Consider the following 22900-nt stretch of genomic DNA (forward strand, 5'->3'; position numbering starts at 1 on the left):
TTTTTGTTTTGTTTTTTCAACAAAACTGTGGCATCCATCTTTAATCAGGATGGCTCTAAGAGTTAATCAGTTGTAGATGCTCATCCAAAGATTACTTTGAGAGTTTCATTCAAAATTTGTCCAATTTCATGAGATATTTTGCAAACTCGACAAACAGACACCGACAAAAACCGTTAACTCGTCTCAGGTGAGTTCAATTTTTTTTATTATTTAACCACTTTTCTCTCTGCTGAAAATCGAAATGCTGGTATTGTTGTCGCACAGACGCAGAACAAATACGAACAGATTTTTATTGTGAACAAGCAGGAAACTCGAGACATTTCTCATAGTTTATTGGTGTAAAAAAAAAAAGTTGCATTTTGGAATGTCACAGACTGTTTTTTTTTAATCACGAATACTTGGAGAATAATAATACTAATAACTGCAGAGTGAAATATTAGAACATGGTTTGATTCCTGGGGGGTAAAAAAAAGGTTATTTAAAACAATTCAAAACATTTAAGACAAGCTATAAGTATTTTTTTTTACTGCAAGTTGCATAAAGTGAGTGTTTGCAACATTATTCATATAACAGTTTACAGATAATACGTAGGAATATTTATAGTAAAATATTTAAAACAGATATCATATGTAACATGTATCAAATATGGAAACACAAAACAAAGACAAAGCACTAACAGTTTACAGAATAATGACTTTTTTATACATAAAGTAAATTTTAAACATACATTGCCACTCCCCCCCTAATGAATCAAGCCCCAGAATTAAAAAAAAAAAAAAAAAAGATTTAAGGGTCACCGTTTCTTTGAGAAGTTAAAATTACAGATACAGGAAAACAGTTTAAAGGTCTTCGTCCTTGACCAAGTATTCAGGCAGAGCCTGGAAAGAAGTCACGGGGACGCTCACGGGGACCGTCAGAGAAATGGCGCTGGGTTCGATAGTGGAGGCGGGAACCTCAACGGCAGGAGCGGAAGAGGTGAGCGGGTCCAGGTGAATAATGTGAAGGTCGTTGACTTGCGCTGCGGGTGCTGTAGCGCCTGCGTGGGTCCGTAAGTGCTTGCGGAGGTAGGCAGCAAACAGGAAGGCTTTGCCGCAGTGAGGGCAGCTGTGAGGCTTGCTGGCAGAGTGGATCTTCTGGTGTTTGCGCAGTCCAGATTTGTTGAGGAAGCCTTTGCCGCAGCTGTCGCAGACGTGCGGCCTCGGCTTCGGATGCTGCTTCTCGTGCTCCTGCAAGTCCGCCAGCTGCGCGAACTCCGTGTGGCAGGTCTCACAGACGTGCGAGCCGAGGGGCACGAGTTTGGTAACAGCCAAAGGGGTGGAGTCGATGGAGTGAAGAGTCTCGTGGGCCTGAACTTCCTCCCAGGTTCCGAACGTCGCGTCGCAGTGGCTGCAGGAGAACTGAGGGAGAGTTGTTGGGGCGGTGAAGCCGGAGGTGGATGCCGCCTCGTCCGCCTCCTCCTGCTGCTGCTGTTTCTGCTCGGACTGTTCAGCCAGGTGAGTCCTCTCGTGTTTGCGCAGGCTTGAAGACACCACAAACGACTTCAAGCACTCCTCGCATTTGAACGGCCTCTCTCCGGAGTGCACGCGCCGGTGCTTGTTGAGGCTGGAGCGCTCGGCAAACGACTTGTCGCACTCGGTGCACGAGAAGGGCCTGAGGCCGGTGTGGACGAGCATGTGGCGCCGCAGATCCCAGGACGCCACGAAGGCCTTGTCACAGCTCTGACATTTGTAAGGCCTCTCTCCGGAGTGCACACGCTCGTGCACGGCGAGATCGGCCGGCTGCCGGAAGCGCTTTGAGCACTTATCGCAGGGATACGGCTTGAAACCCATGTGAGCTCGCTGGTGCCGCCGGAAACTGGAGGGGTCGGAAAACATCTTGCCACACTGCGGACAGAGGAAGGGCTTCTCACCGGAGTGCGTGCGGAGGTGAGACTGGTAGGACGACAGCTGCGTGAAGCCCTTCCCGCACAGCTCGCACTGATAGGGTTTGTTCTGAGAGTGAATGCGCTGATGGCAGGCCAGCGAGGAGGAGCGCGAGAAGGCTTTGCCACAGTCGGAGCACAGAAACGGCTTTTCTCCGGTGTGCGAGCGCTCATGGTTCTTAAGGTCCTTCAGCTCGGTGTACGTTTTGCCGCACTCGTTGCAGGCATACGGCCGATGGCCCTGATGGTTCCTTTTGTGCTTTCGGAACACCGAGGGGTCCGCAAAACTCTTACCACACTCAGCGCAGAAGTACGGCTTCTCTCCAGTGTGAGAGCGCTCGTGCACCTTCAGCTTGGACAGGGTGGGGTAACTCTTGGAGCACTGGCGGCACGAGTAGGGACGCTCGCCGCTGTGCTGCGTCATATGGATCCTCAGACATATCGCCTGCATGAAGGCCTTGCCGCACTCTGTGCACACAAAGGGCTTCTCTCCGGTGTGAGAGCGGCTGTGGTTCCGTAGCTCCGTGGACGTCTTGTAAGCTTTGTGACAATCCGGACACTGAAAGGGCCGCTGGGACGAGTGGGTGCGCTCGTGCTTCGAGAGCTGAGCTTTGCTGGAAAATGTTTTAGCGCACTCAGAACACGCGTGTTGCTGCTTGGCATGAGCCGCCAGCGTGTGGCTCTGCAGCGCCGACAGACTCCTAAAGGTCTCTGTGCACGTGGAGCATTTGAAGAGGAGCTTGGCTTTGGGGGGCCTACCCCTGCCACGCTTTTTAGCAGACTGAACCCTCCCCGCCTCTTCTTCTTGTTGGCTTTCTTCGTCTTGCTCAGGTGGGGTGTACTGCTTCGCGAGAGGTGGGCTGCCAGGCTGAGGAGACGCCATCCTTATTTCTGCAAGTCGAAGTAAAAGCACACTGTTAAATGGGGTCTGTCTGTTATTTTATACAAGTTTGTCTAAACTTCACCTGAAATTGTTGTATAAAAAATAAGAAACATCACAAATTAACATTCCTTGTATACATCAAAGTGACTCTGAAGTTCAGTCACACAGGTGGAATAAAACATTTGCACCATCTATCTCTATTTTTTACTCCGTCTCTGCCATATAAGCCTATGGTCATCTTCCATGCTATTTTTCTCTTAATTTTTTCAACATTCCTGAAAAGTTAAGGAATTTTTTCTAATAAACAACAATTAGTACATTTTGAAGCAACAACAGATACTGCATGGGTGTCTTTTGTACAAATACAAAGTTATTTTAACATAGTAAATTTCTAATGTTGTTTGGGTTCATCAGTTTTAATGTGATTCAAAGTTTCTGTACCAATTTACCAAACCAGACAAAAAGACTTTAAATAGGTCAACAGTGGAGACGTTCACTGAAGAGCTGAAGTCTGACAATTTTTATGTATTGGTGCATATTTATGCTCGGGTTTATTGAGTAAAGTAAGCCAAAAAAAGGGCTTTGTTTACATTGAGTGCGTACCCGCATTCTTGAATTGTGTATTAATATATCTAAAAAACTACTAGAGTAAACTCTGTCAAAACTGCATCAGTTAATATAGTTGAGGATAACCTTTTTTATGTTTCATTTAATAGTTTGCAACAAGGAACTTTAATTAATAACAGTTTCATCAATTTATTAGTGATTTATAAATATACCCTTTAAGTGGTACCACATTTTCTGACACTTAAGATGAAAAAAGATCTGCAATTCGTTGAAATTACCCTGTTAAAATCAACTAAACTGAAGCAAAAGGTTTACACAAAATACTAGGTTGATTAAGCTGAAATAAATGTGCAAGTTTAAATAACAAATCAAAGCAATTCAATCTGTTGTCAAATCCAAATTAATCAAAAGCATAAGGGATTCATAAGTTATATTAGTAGAATCAAATATATTGTCTAATGCAACTATAATTCAAAAGCAGCCCATTTAATTGTCATTTTAGGTTGAATATATATTTAGCTCGACATATAAGAGCACATTTTCCCACAGATATGAAGCTAAGATCCTGTCTCTGAATATGTTGGGTAGATGGCAGTAAATGATGTTGGACCAGAGGGGGGGGGGGCGTGAAAACATCGGTATGGTTTTAGTCGGATAATCTGAAAAATATGCGCGTTTATTCACAAAATGGCTGGCATTAGGACCTCAGGGACAATAAGCTAACCGCTTTGATGCCAGAGGAAGTTGGCGATGCAGCGAATGCCAGAGATTAACCGTGCACAAAATGACTGACATCTGCCAGACTAATGTCAAACACCTCAGGTCGGGAGTGATGGTGTCGCGAAGAGCGGGTCGGGGACACGATATGTACGTACATGTTTGTGCTCGTTTGCGTGCTACACTAACTCAAAATGGCTGGCTTTAGGACCGCTGGTTGCACCAAATCACTCGAATACCAACATCATGACCGTAGGTTCAAGGCTTAGATGGTTCTACACCCATCTGTCTTTGCATTACGCGTTCACAAAAGAAATCTAAGTTGTTCTTACCGATGTCAGTACATCAGCAGCTGGCCGATGATGCCTTTGAACGCGACAGCTTTTACTGTGAGATTCGGGGATTGCTGTTTACTGGTTCCGAGATAGTCGGGCGGCGCTAGGACCCTGATGACGACAGCTTTCGGCAAGCAAGCCAAGTGTGTAACAGCGTTTAATGATAAACTATAAAGATTAGCCACATAATCAAATAAACTGTAAACTGTGTCGCAAAATATAGAAGTCTTAGTAAAGTTATGTCATGTTTAAATAATGACTTACAGATCATTTTGCAATATTTGTGGTCGATGCAGGTACAAAGTGGCGAAAGTACGACTTAACCAGCACCCCTACGGTGGTCGGTGCTAAAAACGTCAGCCAGTGTATCTAGCTAAATAAACCACTAATGTAATTTACTTCCAAAGCTTTAAGAAAATTAATATTTTAAGCTGATATTTTTTTTAATTTGCTTTCATCAGTCGCATTATGTTAACATGAAGCCGAAGCGTTGCTAGCTTAAATGTTAGCCCAACAAGAGGGAGGCATTTCGCTGCTGCACATTTCCTGTTTCCTAGCAACAAGCGCAATGTTGAAGTAGAGGTGGAGGAAGAAAAAAAGACAGTTGGAATAAAAATTATGACCTGCTTTGCTTAAAAAGATAACGTTTTTTAAAAAAAATATTGAATGAAGATCCGTGTTTGATAGCTTGAATTGAGTCATGCCCTTTCAGGTATTTGATTTTACGTGTTCGCTGACGTTGTAATTCAGTTCTCAAAGCGACATGCTGGCTTTGATGCAATGTTTGTTTAGCTAGCCTTATTGCTAGTAGGTAGGCCGCTAACGTCAGCTTGCGGCTCATTTCAGCTGATGACAGTAAACTTGTTCGCCCTTCACCCCAAACAATATGGACACGCTTGTTTATCTTCTTTCCTCATAATATCAGGCGGGGTTGGTGTCATATATTTGTAGCAAGGCGCATTGCTCCATGTCTTTCAGTGAGTTTTGCATATGTAGAGATGTCACTCTGTTGAAAACAGATTAGGATTGCAGGTATGTAAACACCTCGAGTTGAAAAGTGTGGATGGATTTGCTGTAATGTATTTCATATCCGAACAAGAATGGCGAAAAGAGAGTAGTTTGAAAAAGCATTTGTGTTTCCAGGGTCGTTCCCTGACTTCTTTCATTTTCTAAAAAGTGTACAAATCTAATCTAATCAAATAAAATGCTTCATCAAGCAGAGGATTTTTCAAACTGGTTATGCTGTATGTAGAAGATGGACAAAGTCAACATAAAGTTTAAACTTTTTGTTTTTGATGCACGCTCATACAGCATCGCTGGTACTATAGGTGTTCAGATATCTAAAGCACCTGAAATGTCAGGTGATGGAACAGGTTACTCATTGTTGGGAAGGTTTGTATTCATGTTAGCAGAACTTACGGCAAGAAATTGAACCCCAGGTTACTCCCAATGACAGCACCCTGCAGGGAAGTTACATGTGAATGAAAACATTTCAACCTCAAGTTGAAAAAGTGTAGATTATTTTATCACATAAACTGTTTGATTGAACCAGTTGAACTAGTTGAACCTAGTAATTTAGACCATAAACTCATTTGTCAAACAGATAACTGGTTTTTATCTTTATGTGTGTCGTTCCCTCTTCGTCTTTTACGTATAACTGCTGGAGTGTTTTATGGCGTTCAGAGCAGGTCAGTCAAAATGCCTGATCTCTATATGAAGGTTTATTACACATTTACAGTAAATGCATGACTTTAGTATTTAAAAAATGATGGAAAAGTTTGGAATTTTGATACGGAGAATGTGTAGAAACCTTGTTAAATGTTACACATTATTGTTAGATTGATTGCAGTGTTGAAACGTAACCAGTCCAATAAATTTTGACTTTAGTTGAGAAATATCTGGTGTGTTGTCATCATGAATATTTGTCCTGCCTTGGCAATATTGGCTCCGAAAGACATTTTAGGATTGAGTTGCTTGAAACAAATTACAGTGGTTTTATTGGAAGAACATGTGGCGTAAAATTGGTCAAATAATAGTCATGTAATGTTTACTTAATACATCTTGTTATTATAAATCTTTGTAAACCATCTTACCCTTGATGTTAGCAGTGTCTGTTAATATGCAACATATTGATTGTTTAAAATGTGCTACAAGTACTAATGTTCCCTCCAACATTGTCTTGCAGGCATCTCTTCTGTCTTCAGCTGCTCAGTGTGTCCACTTTTTCCAAATTCAAGGCTCTACTAATTGTTTGGGAACAGCTCTCAACATCCTCTGTGGTCTAACCATCTTGGACATTCCTTGAACCATATTGTAAAGAACTGGCTTCCTTTTAAATGGACTAGAAAGGTATCCAATGCATTTCCCTCTGGCAAATTCACATTTTTTTTACGCTGCGTGCCTAATTCAATCGTTATCTTGTAATGGCAGTGCAGGACCCTGGCAGAGCAACAGGTTTTGCTTGCAGACAATGTGGCAAGGTATGTCCCAATATGCCCGGTCTACTCGAGCACATGGATGCCCACCAGGAACAAGAGGAGGAGCGTAAATTCAAATGCGATCAATGTGGACGCGGTTACAGGCACGCGGGCAGCCTAACAAACCACAAGAAGACTCACGAAGTAGGCTCTTTTCAGTGTAGCATATGTGGGAAGGAAAACTGGAACGCCTCGGCCCTGAAGAGCCATCTCCGGAGCCACACTTCATTTAAAAAGTACTCCTGTGCAGAGTGTGGAAAAGCTTTTCGCTTGGCAACGCAGCTTGCTACACATGAGAGAGTTCATCTAACCAGGAAATCAAAGAGCCAGTCGTTTAGCAACATAGACATGGAATATCCCACACATGACATTGAAAATAATCAACAACATCAGTTCGCTGACAAACTGGACAGTGTTGGGATTTCGATAGAAAATAGCCCATCTGATGACAAAATTAACGATTATAATTCACAATCGGAGACTTGTGATGATACCGTGAACAGACCTTTCAGGTGTGACTTGTGTGACAAGTCTTACATACACCATCGGAGCCTGATTAATCACAGAAAGACTCACCAGCTGGGAGTGTTTGAGTGCACCGTGTGCTTCAAGTTATTCAATAACATGGCGGCTTTCTACAGCCACCAGAGAACTCACAAGGCGAGAAGCAGGACGGACCTCAGCTTGACAGGCGACACAAACACAACACTGAACCAGCTGCCAAAACACAGCCACGACGCTTCGGTGAACTTCTGTCATTTATGTCAGGTACTTTTTCCCAACGAAGAAGAGTTCCAGGAACATATCCAGATGCACAATTCTTCTTCTCTGTCATTCGGGCTTCAGGATACTTTGTCAGATAAGCTAAATGTATCATACGACAACAATATTGCTTCACCAGAGTCTAGTTTTTGTACATCTCCTATGAACGGTATACCTTCAGTGTCGCCAGTAGTTAATCTGAGAAGCTTTGATCACTCACAGGAGCAGATGGCAAGTAATGGTCAGGGGCTCTTGGACTTTCCCAGTGATCAAAAACCATCTCCCAGTAGTGCTCAGGGAGAAGCTCCTGTATTGGACACAAGCATCGAGAGTCCCACACAAAACGTTGTAGAAACATCAGCTGTGGAGTCTGATGAGCGCCCCTTCAAGTGTCACATCTGTGGCAAAAGCTACCGACACTCAGGGAGCCTCATCAACCACAAAAGGTCCCATCAGGTGGGGATTTACCGATGTTCCATTTGCAGCAAGACTTATCCTCACCTGGCCGCGCTTAAAAGCCACCTCCGTCTCCACAAAGCCCAGCTGTCATCTTTCAGCCTCGCCGCAGAGGGAGACTGGCTCTCGTCCGAGCCGCTGACTCTAGACAACCAGCACGGCTGCTTCTCTTCGCCACACGAGCATGAAGACGCCGCTCACGCCGTGCTCGGCATCGATCAGGAGAGCGGCGTTGACCCCCGACATGGAGCGTTTTACCAGGAGCAGGTTTATCAGGACTTCTGCCAGGAGACAACAGCACACGTACCTCATAAAGAGCAAGTCGTACCAAGGCACATGTGCGCAGACTGCGGCGAGACGTTCACTGATATCGCGGGGATCAAGTGTCACAGTTGCCCTTTGCTGCAGCAGCATACTGCTGGTAGCGAATATTCCAACAATTTAAACTTTCAGTCCAGTAATGGCCACTGTACTTTAGAAAATCCAGAAAGCAACATAGAGATGGATGGCCTGAACGGTAGCCAGAGTTACTTTGAACAGAATTTCCATGAAAATGCAAACAGTGCTCAGCTGGATGCTGGCAGAGTAGATGATCCTGATGAGGAAGAAGAAGAAGAAGAAGATGATGATGATGATGATGATGATGATGGGGATCATTATCAGTGCTCAATTTGTGGCAACAGCTACAGCAGCATGAGAGCTCTCAGAAGCCATCTCCAAGGACACACGCAGTCCCACGACACGCCGCCGAGCTCGGGTCCTTCGTCCCTGTCCTCCAGCGAAGGTGTGAAGGAAGACGAGCCGGGGGAGATGATGATCTGCAGCACGTGTGGGGAGAGTTTCGCCAGCAGGCAGGACCTGACTTCTCATCAGCTTCTGCACAACAAGGTCCAGGCGGATCACGCAGATCACTTGCCCCCGAGCAGAGGAGTTTCGGAAAGCAAGGAGGAGCCGCAGATCATTTGCGGCAGCTGCGGCGTCTTCTGCGAAAGCTACGACCACCTTGACGGCCACGGCTGCACTTCGGAGGCAAAGGATGAGTCCGTGCGCGTCAAGGAGGAAGTGAACGTCAACACCGTCGCCAGGCGTGAAGAGACAAGTCTCAGCAGAGGCCGTGTTGGTGGTGAGGATCGTCGGTACAAGTGTGATCAGTGTGGACGGTCGTACAGGCACGCCGGTTCCTTGCTGAACCACAAAAAGTCCCACAAGACAGGCGTGTTCAGATGTGTCATCTGCCAGAAACGCTTCTACAACCTGCTGGCGCTTAAAAACCACCAGAGGTCCCACTTTGACATTAAAAGGTTAGTTCCAACGAATCGCATGAATTGCAACATTACTGTAGCTGTGGCTTTGTGTGTTGCCCGTCTTACAAACGCCCACATTTAACCACCTTTCTTTTGTCCTTCCCCAGACACGCGTGCAACGAGTGTGGCAAGGCCTTCAAAATCCAGAAGCAGCTGTTGAACCACCTGAGAAGGCACAGAGAGAACCGAGCCAAGATCCAGGAGCTCAACAATCAGATCCAGGCGCTCATGCAAATGAATGGGACCGGGTCGGACGGGAGAGCGCCACCCTCGGCCTCGAATGCCTTCGCTCGGCGCCGCGCGCAGCTGCCCGAAGGGAGGGCGGGGCACACAAAGTTGGAAACCTCGGTCAAACTCGAGGGCAAGCGCGATCAGCGCCCTTTCGCGTGCGACCAGTGCGGGCGCACATATCGCCACGCAGGAAGTTTGGTCAACCACAGGAACTCCCATAAAACAGGTGAATACCGCTGTTCCGTCTGCAACAACACTTACTCCAACCAGTTAGCAATGAAGAACCACCTGCGAACCCACTTTGCGAACAAGAAGCACTTGTGCCAGAACTGTGGGAAAGGCTTCAGAGGAAACAAACAGCTGCTGGCTCATGTCTGTGCAGACCTCAGAAAGGGCGGGGCCGGAGGCAGACGGGGGCTCAGATGTAGAGCTTTTAAATGCAAGAAATGTAAGAAGGCTTTTATCTCCGTCGACCAGCTGGCAGCGCACACCTGCGACGGGCCCGCTGACTGCGGAGAGTCACAATCGAGCACGTCTCCGAATAAAGAGGAGCGGCCATTCAAATGCAGCCTATGCAGTCGCACCTACCGCCACGCCGGCTCGCTGCTGAACCACAAAAACACGCACAAGACCGGCCACTTCAGCTGCACCTTCTGCGCCAAGCCCTTCAGCAACCCCATGGCCCTGCGCAATCACACGCGAATCCACACGCAGAAGAAGAAGTACGTGTGCCTCACGTGCGGGAAGGCCTTTCGTCTCGCCAGCATCCTGCACAACCACCAGAGGGTCCACAACCGGGCGCTGAGTCACTTCGGCTGCCCGTCGTGCGGGAAGAGGTTCCAGGGCAGGTCGGGCCTGAAGAGGCACCGCTGCCGCAGAGGTCAGGAGGGCAGCACGCCGTCTGGAGTCCAGCAGTCTGAGAGAGCGGACAAGTGCTTCATGTGAGTTAGCAACTTACCGTGAAGTGAGAGAGAAACTCTTAGTCATCATAGATGTAGTTTTTTTTCAGTATTTCTACAGGTTGAAAAAAGCTGCTCAACCTTTTTTGATCAGAACAGATTGTTCTTTATAAAGTGTCAGCATGTTGTCTTTTAGAGAAAGTACAACTGGAAGGCAGATTACTTCCATTTGCAACACTTAAATAATATCATTATTACATAGACCTCTTAAGAACACTTTATTTTTCTAACTGTTTGGTTCATATGTTGTTTAATAACTTTATTTTTTGCTGGTAGTTTAAATGGTTGTTGTTGCAGTGTGTTTGGGAATGATTTAGTTCTCATCTTTCCACTGCAGGTGTGACCTGTGTGGGCGCTCCTACCGCCACGCTGGCTCCCTCCTCAACCATAAGAAGTCCCACTCCGAGAACCTCCACCACTGCACCTTGTGTCTGCAGACGTTTCCCGACGCCGCCGCCCTGCATGCGCACGCCCAGATGCGGCGCCAGTGTTGCCCCGAATGCGGCAAGACCTTCTGCCTGGTGGCCCACCTGCAGAGCCACATGGAGACGCACTCGAAGCAGCAGGCCGTCGTCCGCGCTCCCCGCCAGCAGAGCTTCCCCACCGCGGCCAGCTACCAGGAGCACCGGGGGGTGTGTGAACCCGTGGAGGAGAACCTCTGCTGGAACTCGGGAGTAAAGCAGTCCACGGCCCAGGTCCAGGTCCCACCACCGCTGGCCCACATTCCGGAAAGCGCCACCGATTCACAGAGTCCCGAAACGTCTGCGGCCGAGGAGAAGAGCCACGTCTGCGACCACTGCGGCCGCTCGTACCGCCACGCCGGCTCCCTCCTGAACCACAAGAACAGCCACAAGACGGGCTCCTTCTTCTGCTCGGTGTGCCAGAAGGAGTTCACCAACCTGATGGCTCTGAAAAACCACCGGCGCATCCACACGGAGCCGAAGCGCTACCAGTGCCTGGAGTGCGGCAAGGCGTTCCGCGTGTCCACTCAACTCATCTGCCACCGGCGGATCCACACCAAAGAGAAGCCCTTCGCCTGCCCGCTGTGCGACAAGAGCTTCTCCAGCAAGTCCAACCTGCGGCACCACCAGAAGATGCACCAGAGTGCCGCCCAGATCTACGACTCGTCGTTCAGCCTCGACACCGACACGTTCATGGACCTGGACATGGAGTCCTTCTTATGAAAGTCGCGTACAGGGTTGGAAGAAAATATATTTGTTTGTGCTATTTATCCTTCTGTCAGCAATTGTAAAGCAGTATTTCTGTTTTTCAGGAAGTGTTCAAAGAAACCCACATTTCATTTTACTTCCTTCCAGTCTTACCTCAGACGAAACGGTCTCTAATGTTTTCAAGACTTTTAAATGTTCGTCACAAACACGCAGGGTCTTTAAAACAGGGCGGACTTTTGCTCACTCCTCTGTAACAAACTAACCAACCAAAGTGAACAGAAACCTGCAACCCGAGTCCGTTCAAAACCGTTTTGTACGCCAGAACTTTTTGTGTATAATTCAGTTCAGTGCCTCCGTACGTTACTTAGAAAACGAAATAGACGAAACTATATTTATCTGCGAGTTGTTTGGTTTCCTTTGCAGTCGGTGTTCGAAGGCTTTGCGTTGGGAGTTTCACAGAAAGTAGCGCGTTATTTTTTTAAGTCAAATACCTCTCGGGTGTGTCTGAAGGTCTGCGATCGCGGAGTAAATAGTCATTCCGCTGATAATGCTCGAGCTCGCACAGACGCTGTAGGCTGAAATGGATGTATTTATTTATCTGGTGTTCGGTGTGCATATTTTATTAGAAGAATGTTTCACGAATGCTGTATTAACTCATGTAGCCTTTTACGGACCTCCCCCATCACGGCGGCGCACACGTATCTCATCAGTTCCTCGCCAGGCGGGTCCGGACGGGCCGAGGGCGGCGGTGCCATCGAAACCCCTGGTGTGAAACGCCATACGCGATCAGTAAAACTCGTGCCATGTTAACACTTTTGTATTTATTTATTTTTTTCCCGGTTGTCGTCGTTTAGCTTGGCCGTCGGCGTCACTCCAGCGTACGGGCGCAGCTCCTTTAACCCCGCATGCTGTAATCGTTCCTCGAAACGTCTCGAGAAGCAGGAGTTTTGTGCCTCAGACGTGAAGTCGACTGTAGCAGTTGAACGAACCTCCTCTAACCGAACTTGAGCTGTAAAAAAAAAAAAAAAAACACTCACTTTGTTTTGTATCGCTTCTCCTTCGGGGCAAACTGTTACCTTAAAGTAGTCGATAATTGTAGATTTTTTACGTTTCGTCCGTATGAAACGAGCCTCAATTAATGCTAAGCACAAGTGTTAATGTACACCTAACAGAGCAGGTTTGATCTTCACTGTACACGTTTAGGAATCACCTGATATTATGTGAATATTGTGCAATCATTGTGTTTTTGTTTTGTTTTGTTTTTCAACCACCCCAAGCTGTCAAACTTTGTCCTTTTAGTTTCTTTTCACGTGTCCAACAGAAGTGGACAGATGGCCTTTGTTCTGATCTACTGAAATCATTGTTTTTATGCCTTATACATTGCATTTTATGTACGAATTTGCCAGAAATACCTCAGAACTACTGCCTGCATAACAACTGCTACTTAAAGCGGAGAAACGGTCGAGGACAGTGCTGTAAAAAACCCCCACATGGTTACAGAAAGGTTGGAACCGTTTTACTTTTAGACCGTTGTCTCCTCCGCGGCGCAGTTCCCCCCGTCGGCTGTTTTGTGTTCACGTCGTTTTGATTTGCACACGTTTTGTGTCTCGAGGAGGACAGGACGTCCTTCTCGTTTCCGCTCAGTATTCCTCCCCCCCCCACCCGTTGGTTTTGGTCCAGCAATATGTTCAGAGGTGTTGTTTCAGACTTCATGCTCGTGTTTTTTGATTTTTACTACTCTCCAGAATCGCACCAGATCAGTACCCACGCTTGCATTTCGCTGTGCCAATATTGTTACACTATTTAAAAACCTAATAAATTAGACGACTTAACTAACATTTTATATGTCATGGTTATTTATCATAGAAAAAAAAAAGGAGGGGGGGAGGAGTTGTGTACATTTGAGTTCTTGTGAGTAAACAGACTAATTTTGCACTACATTGCTGTTTCTGTGTTCTTTGATTTCAGAACTAAATTATAAATTAGGATAAAAGTTTGGGCTGAAGTTTTGTCTAAAATAAAAAAATTAACCCTGCTGGGTTAGGTAGTTAATAAATGAAGCGTATACAACATGTTTTTGATATGTTGCAGCTCATTTTAGAAATATTTTGTGACTCAAAACATTTTTTTTTGTTTTTAGCTTTTTGCCAGAACGCAGTTTAAACTATAAGAAAACATTAAATTAAAACCTGTAGATTAAGATCATCTTGTGTTGAGAAACGATTGCAGCCATTTTGTAGCCTGAAAATAATCTTATGTGCAATAATGTAGATGCCACATTCAAGAGTATGTTTTAGGAACGGCTCTCAGCGACTACCACACCAAATTTCAGCTCAACGTCTGTAAATCGGACAGAGCTGGAGCCATTTTTTGCTTTGGCTCATGTCAATTAACTGTGGCGGCCATCTTGACTGTAAAAGGTGATCCGTTGTAGAGGCACAAACGATGATTACTTTCTGTGAGGTTCGTTAAAATCTGTCCAGGGGTTCATCTGATATTTTGCTAACAGACAAACGGACACAGACATGGCAAAAACATTATCGCCCATTTGCCTTTGAGGTAAATGTTGTCAACACGCTTGCTTTTAATGCCAATAGGCGTTAAAGGAATAGTTCGGATAGTTTCAAGTGGGGTTCTGTAGAAAGGTAATGAACAATAAATATCTTACCTGTTGCAGATGGCTTCGTAATTGTCCTAAATTTGGGGACAGAGTTTAATATTTGATTTAATTTATTATAAATCCAAGACCTACATGGATACAGTCTTCAAATAAATCCAATCTCAAACGTTACAGTTTTTAACTTTATTTTATAAACTTTTACATTCCTCTCGCTGATCATTCCAGCAAAAAATATGACATGCTCCAGGCTGCAGCGGCAGTGCTACAGCCAGCTGCTGCTGCTACATAGAATTCCATGTAAATAATTGTGTAATTGGCAGCAATGTGATGGTTTAGAAATCTTCAAATAACGGTTCACGCCATCGCTATTTTATAACTCTTTACACCGTCGTCACTTACACACTTTTTGACAGAAATTTGATGATATTACTTTAATTAAATGTTTTCTCTAAACTGAGCTCGTTCAGAGCCATCTACAACAGGTAAGATATTTCTCTTTCATAACGTTTCCATAGAACCCCACCTGATCACTTGACATGCTTTTTTTGTAGTTTAAATGCACAAAAAATTAGGTTTTAACTTTTTTTTTCCTGAATAATGACACTCACACTTTATTAAAGTTGTCAGTTTTATTGTGAAAATATATTTGCTACACAAAGCAGTTTATAGGTCTGAAGTTAATAAAGAAAGCCAGTGCATGTATGTTATACGAAATAACAACTAGAAAGCAAAAAGAAGGGAGGGAAAGGCAGAAAATGTTAGTTGTTGCTCAGTAACATTGTTGGCTGGCCGCGTGGAAGGTTCACAAAAATCTTCACTGGAGACCCTTTGAAATGTGCTTGTCCGCTCGCAGCTGCGACACTGCGAGATGCTTCGAAATAAATAATATAAACATCTAAAATAAAATGTAAAAAAAAAAAACTAACGTTTCTGTGTGTGAAAACGTGAAATGCTTCCTTATTGTTGTCGCCTCGGGGCAAGCTGTTTAACCGCAAGACCTGAAACGCTGGTCGTGTCTAAATCACTGCAGGAAAAAAAAAAAAGTGAAGATAAACATACAGAAAATGGAAAACAACCCTGTCCGACACAGGCTATGCTGCAAAAATAAAATAAAAAAAACTTCACAATCTCATACATTTGTTTCACCTTGTTGCAGAACGGAAAAGACTTTCCAGGTCAAAGGTCACCAAACACTGGGGTTGTGCCGCTCCAGCCAAAGCGCTGTAGGTTCTTTTCCTCTCTGCACTACATTCCTCGCAGCATTCCCACGTGTTAGCAGTTTGGGGTTGTGTGTCTAGTGTTTCAAGCATCCTGTCCTACAGGCACTAAGACGGGGGACGTGAATCCTGCGGCTCGAAAGGACTTAACGCCGTCTCTTAGAAAACTTTTTTTTTAAAAAACAACTAATAAACGGAATGACCTGAAATACAGAATCTGTTGGTCTCAGGAGACGCAATGACAGTGCACGAGTTCAGTTTGTTCCCTTAATCCGCCTCTTCCACTGCGTCAGCTGCTTAGAGAGCGGGTGCGTGGACGTTCCAACGGGGACCAGAGGACACGTTTCACCCAAAAACTCGCTACATTCAAACGGCCTTAATGTGCCGCGCGGTAAGTCTTCCTCAGCTGCGGCTAAAGGTCCCGACCGTGTTACATTCACTAGAGTCCGGCTGGGAACCGGCGCATTACAATACACAAGTTGGAGCTTTAACGGAACCAAACATCGTTAGAACCAAAAAAATTTTTAAAAAAACAAGTCCTCCAGGCTGGAATCTCAATGAAGTGAAATACAAAGGCACTGAAACTCTAAACATGATACCACTAGCTTGTATAATGTTGTTACTATACCTACGAAGGTTCAAAGGTCGCTCGTTGCGAGTCACCAGTGGACCCGGGCCGAGCTGGAGAACCGAGCGCAACTCTTCACCTAGCAGTCTAATAAGTTAAAAAAAAAAGGTCCGATTCTGGCCAAAAGTACATCGCAGGGTTAAGGCGTACAGTTCGTGGTCCAGAGGTTCCTCCGTCTGGCTTCCGCTGCTTCAGTCGCGTCCGTTTCCAGGTTTCAGATGAGGCTGTGGACAGCAGGACAGCCGTTCAGCTCAGGTCACAGATAAAGGAAGGCTGGATCTTAGAACAGACACAAAATGGAGTCTCAGCCTAATACGGACTTTATCAAAAACCCTTTAATGAAACACATCTTGGTTTGGATTCAGAAATCTATTTCTGTTTTTTTATACATTTTAAACTGGAACACGGGAAACATGGGTGCCTCCAGGAACTTTTCGAACCGGGGGCCAGATGGGGTCCCTGATAATGTTGAAAACCAAAAACCATGGGAGACATTCAGGATCTTCATCATGTGGTCAAATTTAGGCTGTTTGGTAAAAAAAACAAAACACTGCAAAGGTCTACTTTATGTTTTCTGACTCTTCTCCCCCTTTATTTATAGAAATATTTCTACATTTAAGACTATCCGAGTGGGGGGGGGGGTCCAGAAAATTTATAGGGGCGGTCATTGCCCCCCCTGACCCCCCCTTGGCGACGCCAATGCAAGTTAAATATTAAGGCAGGAATGAACCATGAATTAAGCAGCTAATTTGTGCTAGAGGCAGCGTGTCGTCAAAGTGGATGTTTTGACATATTTCATAGTTTCATGGTTACTGTTATCTGAAATTAACGGTTAACTAATCTAACAGGAAATCAGGTTTAATCAGATTTTCTTTTTTTTCTCCAACATAAATTGGAGATTACTGCAATTTATTTCAATTAGGAGCTTGTAGAGAAAGTTTTTGCACTGTTCTCTACTGTTGCACTGTGTAAATTAAAGTGTTTTTTTTTTTTAAAAAAAAAGGGGGCATTACGGGGATAAAGAATTTGAAATATAAAGAAAATATACTGTAATTCCTCTTCATTTGGATTTTTTTTTCTCTGTTCAGTAATTTGGACCTTTATATTTTCAGATTTGTAGAGACGGGAACAATTTAAACTGATTTGGTTGTTGTTGTTTTTTTATTATTGTTGTATGTGTTTTCTTAAGAACAGAAAGTCGAATGTTTCAATTCAGACAGAAATTAGAATAAATATTTTGTCTAAATTATTCAGAATCATAATCAGCCTAAATCAGAATTGGCCGATGACAGTTTCACAAAAATTAGAAACCGGAATCGGCCGTAAAAGCAGCAATCGGTGCGTCTCTCTTTTGCATTAAAAAGGTTTTTAATCTTTCTTTCAAGAATCATATACGAGTCTAGAAACACATGCTAATGTTCTAATCAAGAGAAGAGAAACATACTCAGCTGTTCAGGCCTGATAAAGTGGCCCCGCGGTCTCCTCGATGGGTTCTGGAATAAATCAGGAGAAGACATTATGAGTCCGGGTGTTTTCAATAACATCACTGATGGCTCCATTATTCAGCTGCACAATGCTGAGCATCACCGCCCTGACACCAATGAAAAAAAGCCATTAATTCCTGTAATTATTCACACCTGTTTGTCCTGCTGTGTCACCACGTAAAAACGGCTTCAATAAAAGAAGGCCCGCTGTCTCAGCCCAAGTTAACGTCATGTTTTTGCTTCACAAAGTAACACAAAGCATAATGCGGGCTTTAGCTGATGAAAATGATGTATTTTTTTTACCACGCAGAGGTCGTTTGTGTGACTTGCGCCGATGCACCATGACCCCGATGATCAGCGCGGCTCCGATCAGAACCACAGCCAGAACGGAGAAGCTGGTGATGGCTGCCAGTTTCCACACATCAGGCCTCTCCTCCACGGCTTTACCTGTCGGGAGGAGAATTCACCTGGTCAGAGACGCTGCGGCGGCAGCACGGAGGCAGAGCACTCAGTGGATGTAGAGGGAAAGCTCCAGGATGAACCATGAAGGTGAAAACGTGGTGTTCAGGTCATGAACCTCAGCAGTAAAGTTTATTTAACACTAACTGTTTTAGCTGTTTTTACTCCTCATACATCTTCTGCACATTTGGTGCTATTTTAGCCACTCTTTCTTCAAAACGTTCAGCTCATTCAGTAGATGGCTGCTGGGACTTTTAGTTTTTGTGACATTTGTACTTTTCACATTTTTTGTACTTTATTTACAAATATTTTCCTTATAGAAATACACTGAGATTTCATCAGTTCCTTCAAAAATACCTTTTTAAAACCTGTTTCAGCTTCATGCTCTATTTATCTTTTTATACGACTTTTAGCTTCCAGCTAACTTTCTGCTACTTTTAGTTTTTAGCTAGTCTTTTGCTACTTTTAGCTGTTAGCTACCTTTACCTATTTTTAGTTTCTAGCTACCCCTTTGATACATTTAGCTAGCATTTTACTACTTTTAGTTTTTAGCTGGCCTTTTAATACACTTAGCTATCCTTCTGCTAATTTTAGCTTTCAGCTAGCATTTTGTTACTTTTAGCTTTTAAAGTATCTTAAACTTAACATCCGATGGAAACATTTTATTTTGTTCTAAAGAATTTCTGATGTAGGTAGGATTAAATGATTTTTATGAAGCAAAAACCCACATCTTATTTACAGTAGGTTTAAAGTACTATTTATGTTCTGATTAGGTTGTAAACTGGATATTCGATTCTTAGAAACTCTTATTTTGTTGTTGCCGTTTTGTTCTTGAAATCAGTGGTTCCCAGCCCTGGTCCTGGAGGAACACCACCCTGCATGTTTTCATTGTTTCTCTGCTCCTCAGCAGGCCTTCGGTGTCTGCAGAAGCCTGTTAATCACTCACTCCTTCAGATCAGGTGTGTCCAAGCAGAGAAACAACTTAAAACATGCAGGATGGCGTTCCTCCAGGACCAGGGTTTGGGAATAAAACTGAGCGCTGAGCAACATGAAGTCAACGACTCGGCGGATTGCCTCACATGTGTTGCACGACGGCGTCTTGGGGTACTGCTTGCAGGTCGCACAGGGGACACAAACACCCAGGTCCGAGCTCCAAAACTCGGTGATGTGGCACTGACCTGCAGACACGGAACAGGTACGAGTCGGTGAGCTGACGGCGAAACACCGCAGGAAACAGATACAACGACAAAACACAACGATTTCAAAACAAACACTGAACTTTTTAGGACGTGTTCCAGTTTCTAAAGAAGATCCTATAAATGAAAGCAGGTGTCTTGTTGGAGAGAACCCTGACCTGAAGAGTTAAGTTCTTCTTCGTGTAAAATGAAAGTGGGGGAAATTCCTCTGAGGCAGACTGCTGATGCACAGACACCAGTCATTTCGGTACGAAACAAGATGTGTTGTTGTTGGGGTTTTTTTTTTTCTTTACAAATCTCTTCCTCTGAACTGATTTGTGGCCGTGTTCAGCTTCCTGAGAATGAATGACAGTAAAGAAGCCAGACAGCAAACCTCAAGAAGTGACGGAAACGAGGCAACCTTCGCCTCACCTGTCTGCGACAAGGAAACAGGTGAGCGACATTTTGATGGGCCCCGCGATAACCTTCTTCTCCCCCCTTTCCCTTTGCCCCGCGTATTTGCATGCGACAACCAGCCCGTGTCGTGATAAGAAGGGAGGGGGTGTGGGGGGTGAGTCAACCTTTCGTGTTGGGAGCGCAGAGAGGTTAAATTGCCGCAGAGAGTAATCCCAGAACCATCCGAGCGCCAGGCGCTGACGTAAGCACAGCTGGCTGACTGAGCGCGTGGGAAACTGCAGCTGCGCCGCCGCCGACAAAACCACGAGGAGGCGGCTGGCAGAACCCCACGGAGACGAGATTGAGAGAAAAAGAAACTAAAAGTTACTCTGAACTTACAGGGAGGCGGATGAATGTCGTGATTTGCTTTGAGCTGAGCAGCGGAGGCGCACAGTGGCGGGCGGAGATAAGCGCGCGGGCAGAGGCGGAGTTAGTATCGCCCGCCGCCGAAAAGGAACCTTCCTTCTAAAAACCTGTAGAAAGTAATCACTGGATGCGCATCTGCAGCTGATTACCTTTGGAAGTCAGTCCAAACCAAGATGGCCGCTACAGCCAGCTGAGATTAGAAAACACGAAAATGGCTGTAATTCAGTCAGTCCTACAGTCAGTCTGCTAGAACTTGGTGTGGTAGTAGCTGAGAGTTGTTCACAACACGCACTCCAAGCGCGACATCTTTGCTTCATATGTTAGCATTAACTCTTGGGACAACTCTGTTTGTCTGTTAGCAAAATATCTCATGAACCACTGGAGGGGTTTTAATGAAACCTTCATGAAGTAATCAATGGATGTTCATCTACAGCTGATTCACTTTTGGAGGTAATCCAGTTCAAGATAGCCGCCACAGCTAATCGACTTTAGCAAACACGAAAATGGTTATAACTCAGTCAGTTTTACAGACACCGAGGTAAGATTTGGTGACATGCATTCCTGACATGCGTTTTTTGTTCCTTTTAGATTGTTGTGCATCAGAGAAAGTCAGAAACATTTTTACGTCCCAACGATCAAGTTCTTGGAGATCCCAGCCCTGCATTGTTTCAAATCCACCAGAGCAGGCGGAGCCTTCCTTGGAAAATGTTTACATCTGCTTGATTAGCGCGATCGCTCACACCCCGAGGAAATGTGAACTTCAGGCGCAGAGCCGCGCGTGAGTCAGACTGGTGTCATCTCCTGAGTGCGGGTCATCGTTCAGGCAGCTGCGGCCTGAGGAGACACGCACACACACACACACACACACACAGTGGCATCCTGACCTCTCCGGCTCGCCTGCTGCTGTTACAGCCACATGCCTCGGGGCCCCTCAGAGACTCTCCGCCCGCCGCTCTGACTCACTCCGCCCGCCGCCGCCAGTGGAAGGCGCGTCACGCTCTGCGCGAGCTGCGCCGCTGAGCTCAGGGGCCGACATCATCTGAAAGGAGCGCAGCTCCGGCAGGAAGTGAACCGTGACGGATGGACCGACCTCCGATCAAAGCCGAACCTGAGAGGAACAGCCTGGAACTCGACTACGGCCAGTTTCATGGAGGTTCAGACCGCAGGTGGAGGCGTTTTTTTTATTTTTTTACCAAAGGGATGTATTGACTCTGTTAATGGCAACACAAATATGGCTTTAAGTCTGTTCATATTACAGACACTGAGCTGAAACTTGGTGTGGTAGTAGCTGAGACTAAGTCCAAGTGTTGAACATCTTCGCTTAGGCATCAACTGTTGGTGTCTCAAACCACCAGAAGGATTTTAATGAAAGCAGCCATTAAAATGTACATCAACAGCTGGTTAACTTTTGGTATCAACCTAATTCTAGAAGGCCGCCGCAGCCAATCAATAAAATGACTCCAACTCAATCACATTTACTAAAGTAGTCTCTTTTATAAGCTGGTAAGAAAAGGCACTTCAGACCCTGGTTTGCATTCTTCAGTTCAAGTCATTTCTTCAGTAGAAGGATGCTGAGTCAAACTGGGATGGCTGTAAAGATGGGAGACGATCGCTGACTCAGAGCTGAACTCTGAGGTCTTCTGGTGTTTGCCATCAGCCAGCCATGCAGCCGCAGATTTGATTGGGCTTTTTTTTTTAATTCTATTTTTTTAAATGAGCCTATTTTCTCCTTCCAGGCTGGCAAAAACTGCATTCCTGACCGTGCACATTGTTTTGTTGCCTAACTCCGCCCCACATTTGGGATTTAATCTGATTTGTTCACGTTATTATTTATCAGTCAGGACATTCCCAGAGGAGGTGTCAAAAAAAACAAACAAAAAAAAAACACTTGTTGAGACACAGGGGAACATCTCGAGAGAAAAATGAGTCGCGCAAATTTCTCGAACACGCTCCAAGCTCAAAGCGACAGAGTCACGCACCTCTGTGACTCGTGCGAGGAATGTGACAACCCCGCGAACTCCCTCGTTTAATATCGTTCACCAAACTCGCCTCACCCCGGTGAGATACCACCTGAAGGGCCACTTCTGGCCCGCGGGCCTCATGTTGCTCATCGAGCAGTTCAAAGCGGTAATTCTCAACTGGCTGCAGGTCTTTTAATTTAAACTTTCTGGTGGACTCAGTGACTGAATCATTTTAATCAGACTCTTTGTTATGTATTGGGTGGGTAAAGCTGCATAGTTTGAATGTTTCGGAAACAACTTCTCAGTTTTATTTAAAGTTTGTGTGAAAGCGGTGAGTTTGTTTTAAAAAAAAAAAAGGCTGAAGTCAACAAAGTGAAGCATTTAGGGTTTAATTAAAATGCAGTTAATTGAGTGAAAATGGAATATTTCCTGTGTGTCTCTTAGTTTATCCTTTAAGTTGTGTGTTTGTTTGCATCAGCAAGCTGTGATTCTCTGCTCCAGCTCTTCAATCAGGAAATCTGAGAGGATTTTAGTCGATTTCGGTTCCAGCTTGTCACTCAGACGGTCTGTGAAAGTTAAAGTCCCAGTTTGAGACGAATGTACAGATTGGTGTGATGGCACTGCTGTTGTTGTAATGTGAGAAACTTCAAGTTAACTCCAGAGTTTGGGTTCCTGAACCCCTAAAGAATCTGAAAGTGTGTTTTGGGGAGTGTGTGGGTGTGTGTGTGGAACTGTGTGTGAGTGTGTGTGTGT

General features: G+C 44.9%; 3 protein-coding genes across 8 annotated transcripts in view; 1 reads left to right on the forward strand and 2 right to left on the reverse strand.

Annotated features, from left to right (window-relative positions):
• Window positions 1-188: 188 nt before the first annotated feature.
• On the reverse strand, window positions 189-4545 carry znf668 (zinc finger protein 668). The gene is made up of 2 exons (XM_017418535.3): window positions 4421-4545; window positions 189-2812 (listed from the first exon to the last, which is right to left on the reverse strand). The coding sequence occupies exon 2, from the start codon at window positions 2802-2804 to the stop codon at window positions 840-842; it is 1965 nt and encodes a 654-aa protein (XP_017274024.1). The 5' UTR covers window positions 2805-2812; window positions 4421-4545; the 3' UTR covers window positions 189-839.
• On the forward strand, window positions 4096-13719 carry znf646 (zinc finger protein 646). 5 transcript variants are annotated; one of them, XM_017418533.3, is made up of 5 exons: window positions 4989-5135; window positions 6609-6772; window positions 6854-9419; window positions 9530-10594; window positions 10950-13719. In XM_017418533.3, the coding sequence occupies exons 3-5, from the start codon at window positions 6916-6918 to the stop codon at window positions 11794-11796; spliced, it is 4416 nt and encodes a 1471-aa protein (XP_017274022.1). In that variant the 5' UTR covers window positions 4989-5135; window positions 6609-6772; window positions 6854-6915; the 3' UTR covers window positions 11797-13719. The 5 variants fall into 5 exon arrangements, with proteins under 5 accessions (XP_017274019.1, XP_017274020.1, XP_017274022.1 ...); XM_017418534.3 differs by having other exon boundaries at window positions 6859-9419; XM_017418530.3 differs by lacking the exon at window positions 4989-5135 and adding an exon at window positions 4096-4238 and having other exon boundaries at window positions 6609-9419.
• A 1296-nt stretch (window positions 13720-15015) lies between these two features.
• LOC108237065 (tumor necrosis factor receptor superfamily member 12A) overlaps window positions 15016-22900 on the reverse strand; it is an 8905-nt gene continuing 1020 nt past the window's right edge. The window contains exons 2-5 of one of the 2 annotated variants that reach the window (XM_017418251.3): window positions 19269-19367; window positions 18034-18177; window positions 17691-17739; window positions 15016-16470 (exon numbers count right to left, since the gene is read on the reverse strand). In XM_017418251.3, the coding sequence (XP_017273740.1) occupies window positions 17699-17739; window positions 18034-18177; window positions 19269-19367 (284 nt within the window). In that variant the 3' untranslated portion in view covers window positions 15016-16470; window positions 17691-17698. Of the gene's footprint in view, window positions 16526-17690; window positions 17740-18033; window positions 18178-19268; window positions 19368-22900 lie in introns of both variants that reach the window. The other variant, XM_017418250.3, reaches the window with a different exon arrangement.

This window comes from Kryptolebias marmoratus, linkage group LG17 (assembly GCF_001649575.2).
Source record: "Kryptolebias marmoratus isolate JLee-2015 linkage group LG17, ASM164957v2, whole genome shotgun sequence".
In the NCBI taxonomy this organism is placed as follows: Eukaryota; Metazoa; Chordata; class Actinopteri; order Cyprinodontiformes; family Rivulidae; genus Kryptolebias; species Kryptolebias marmoratus.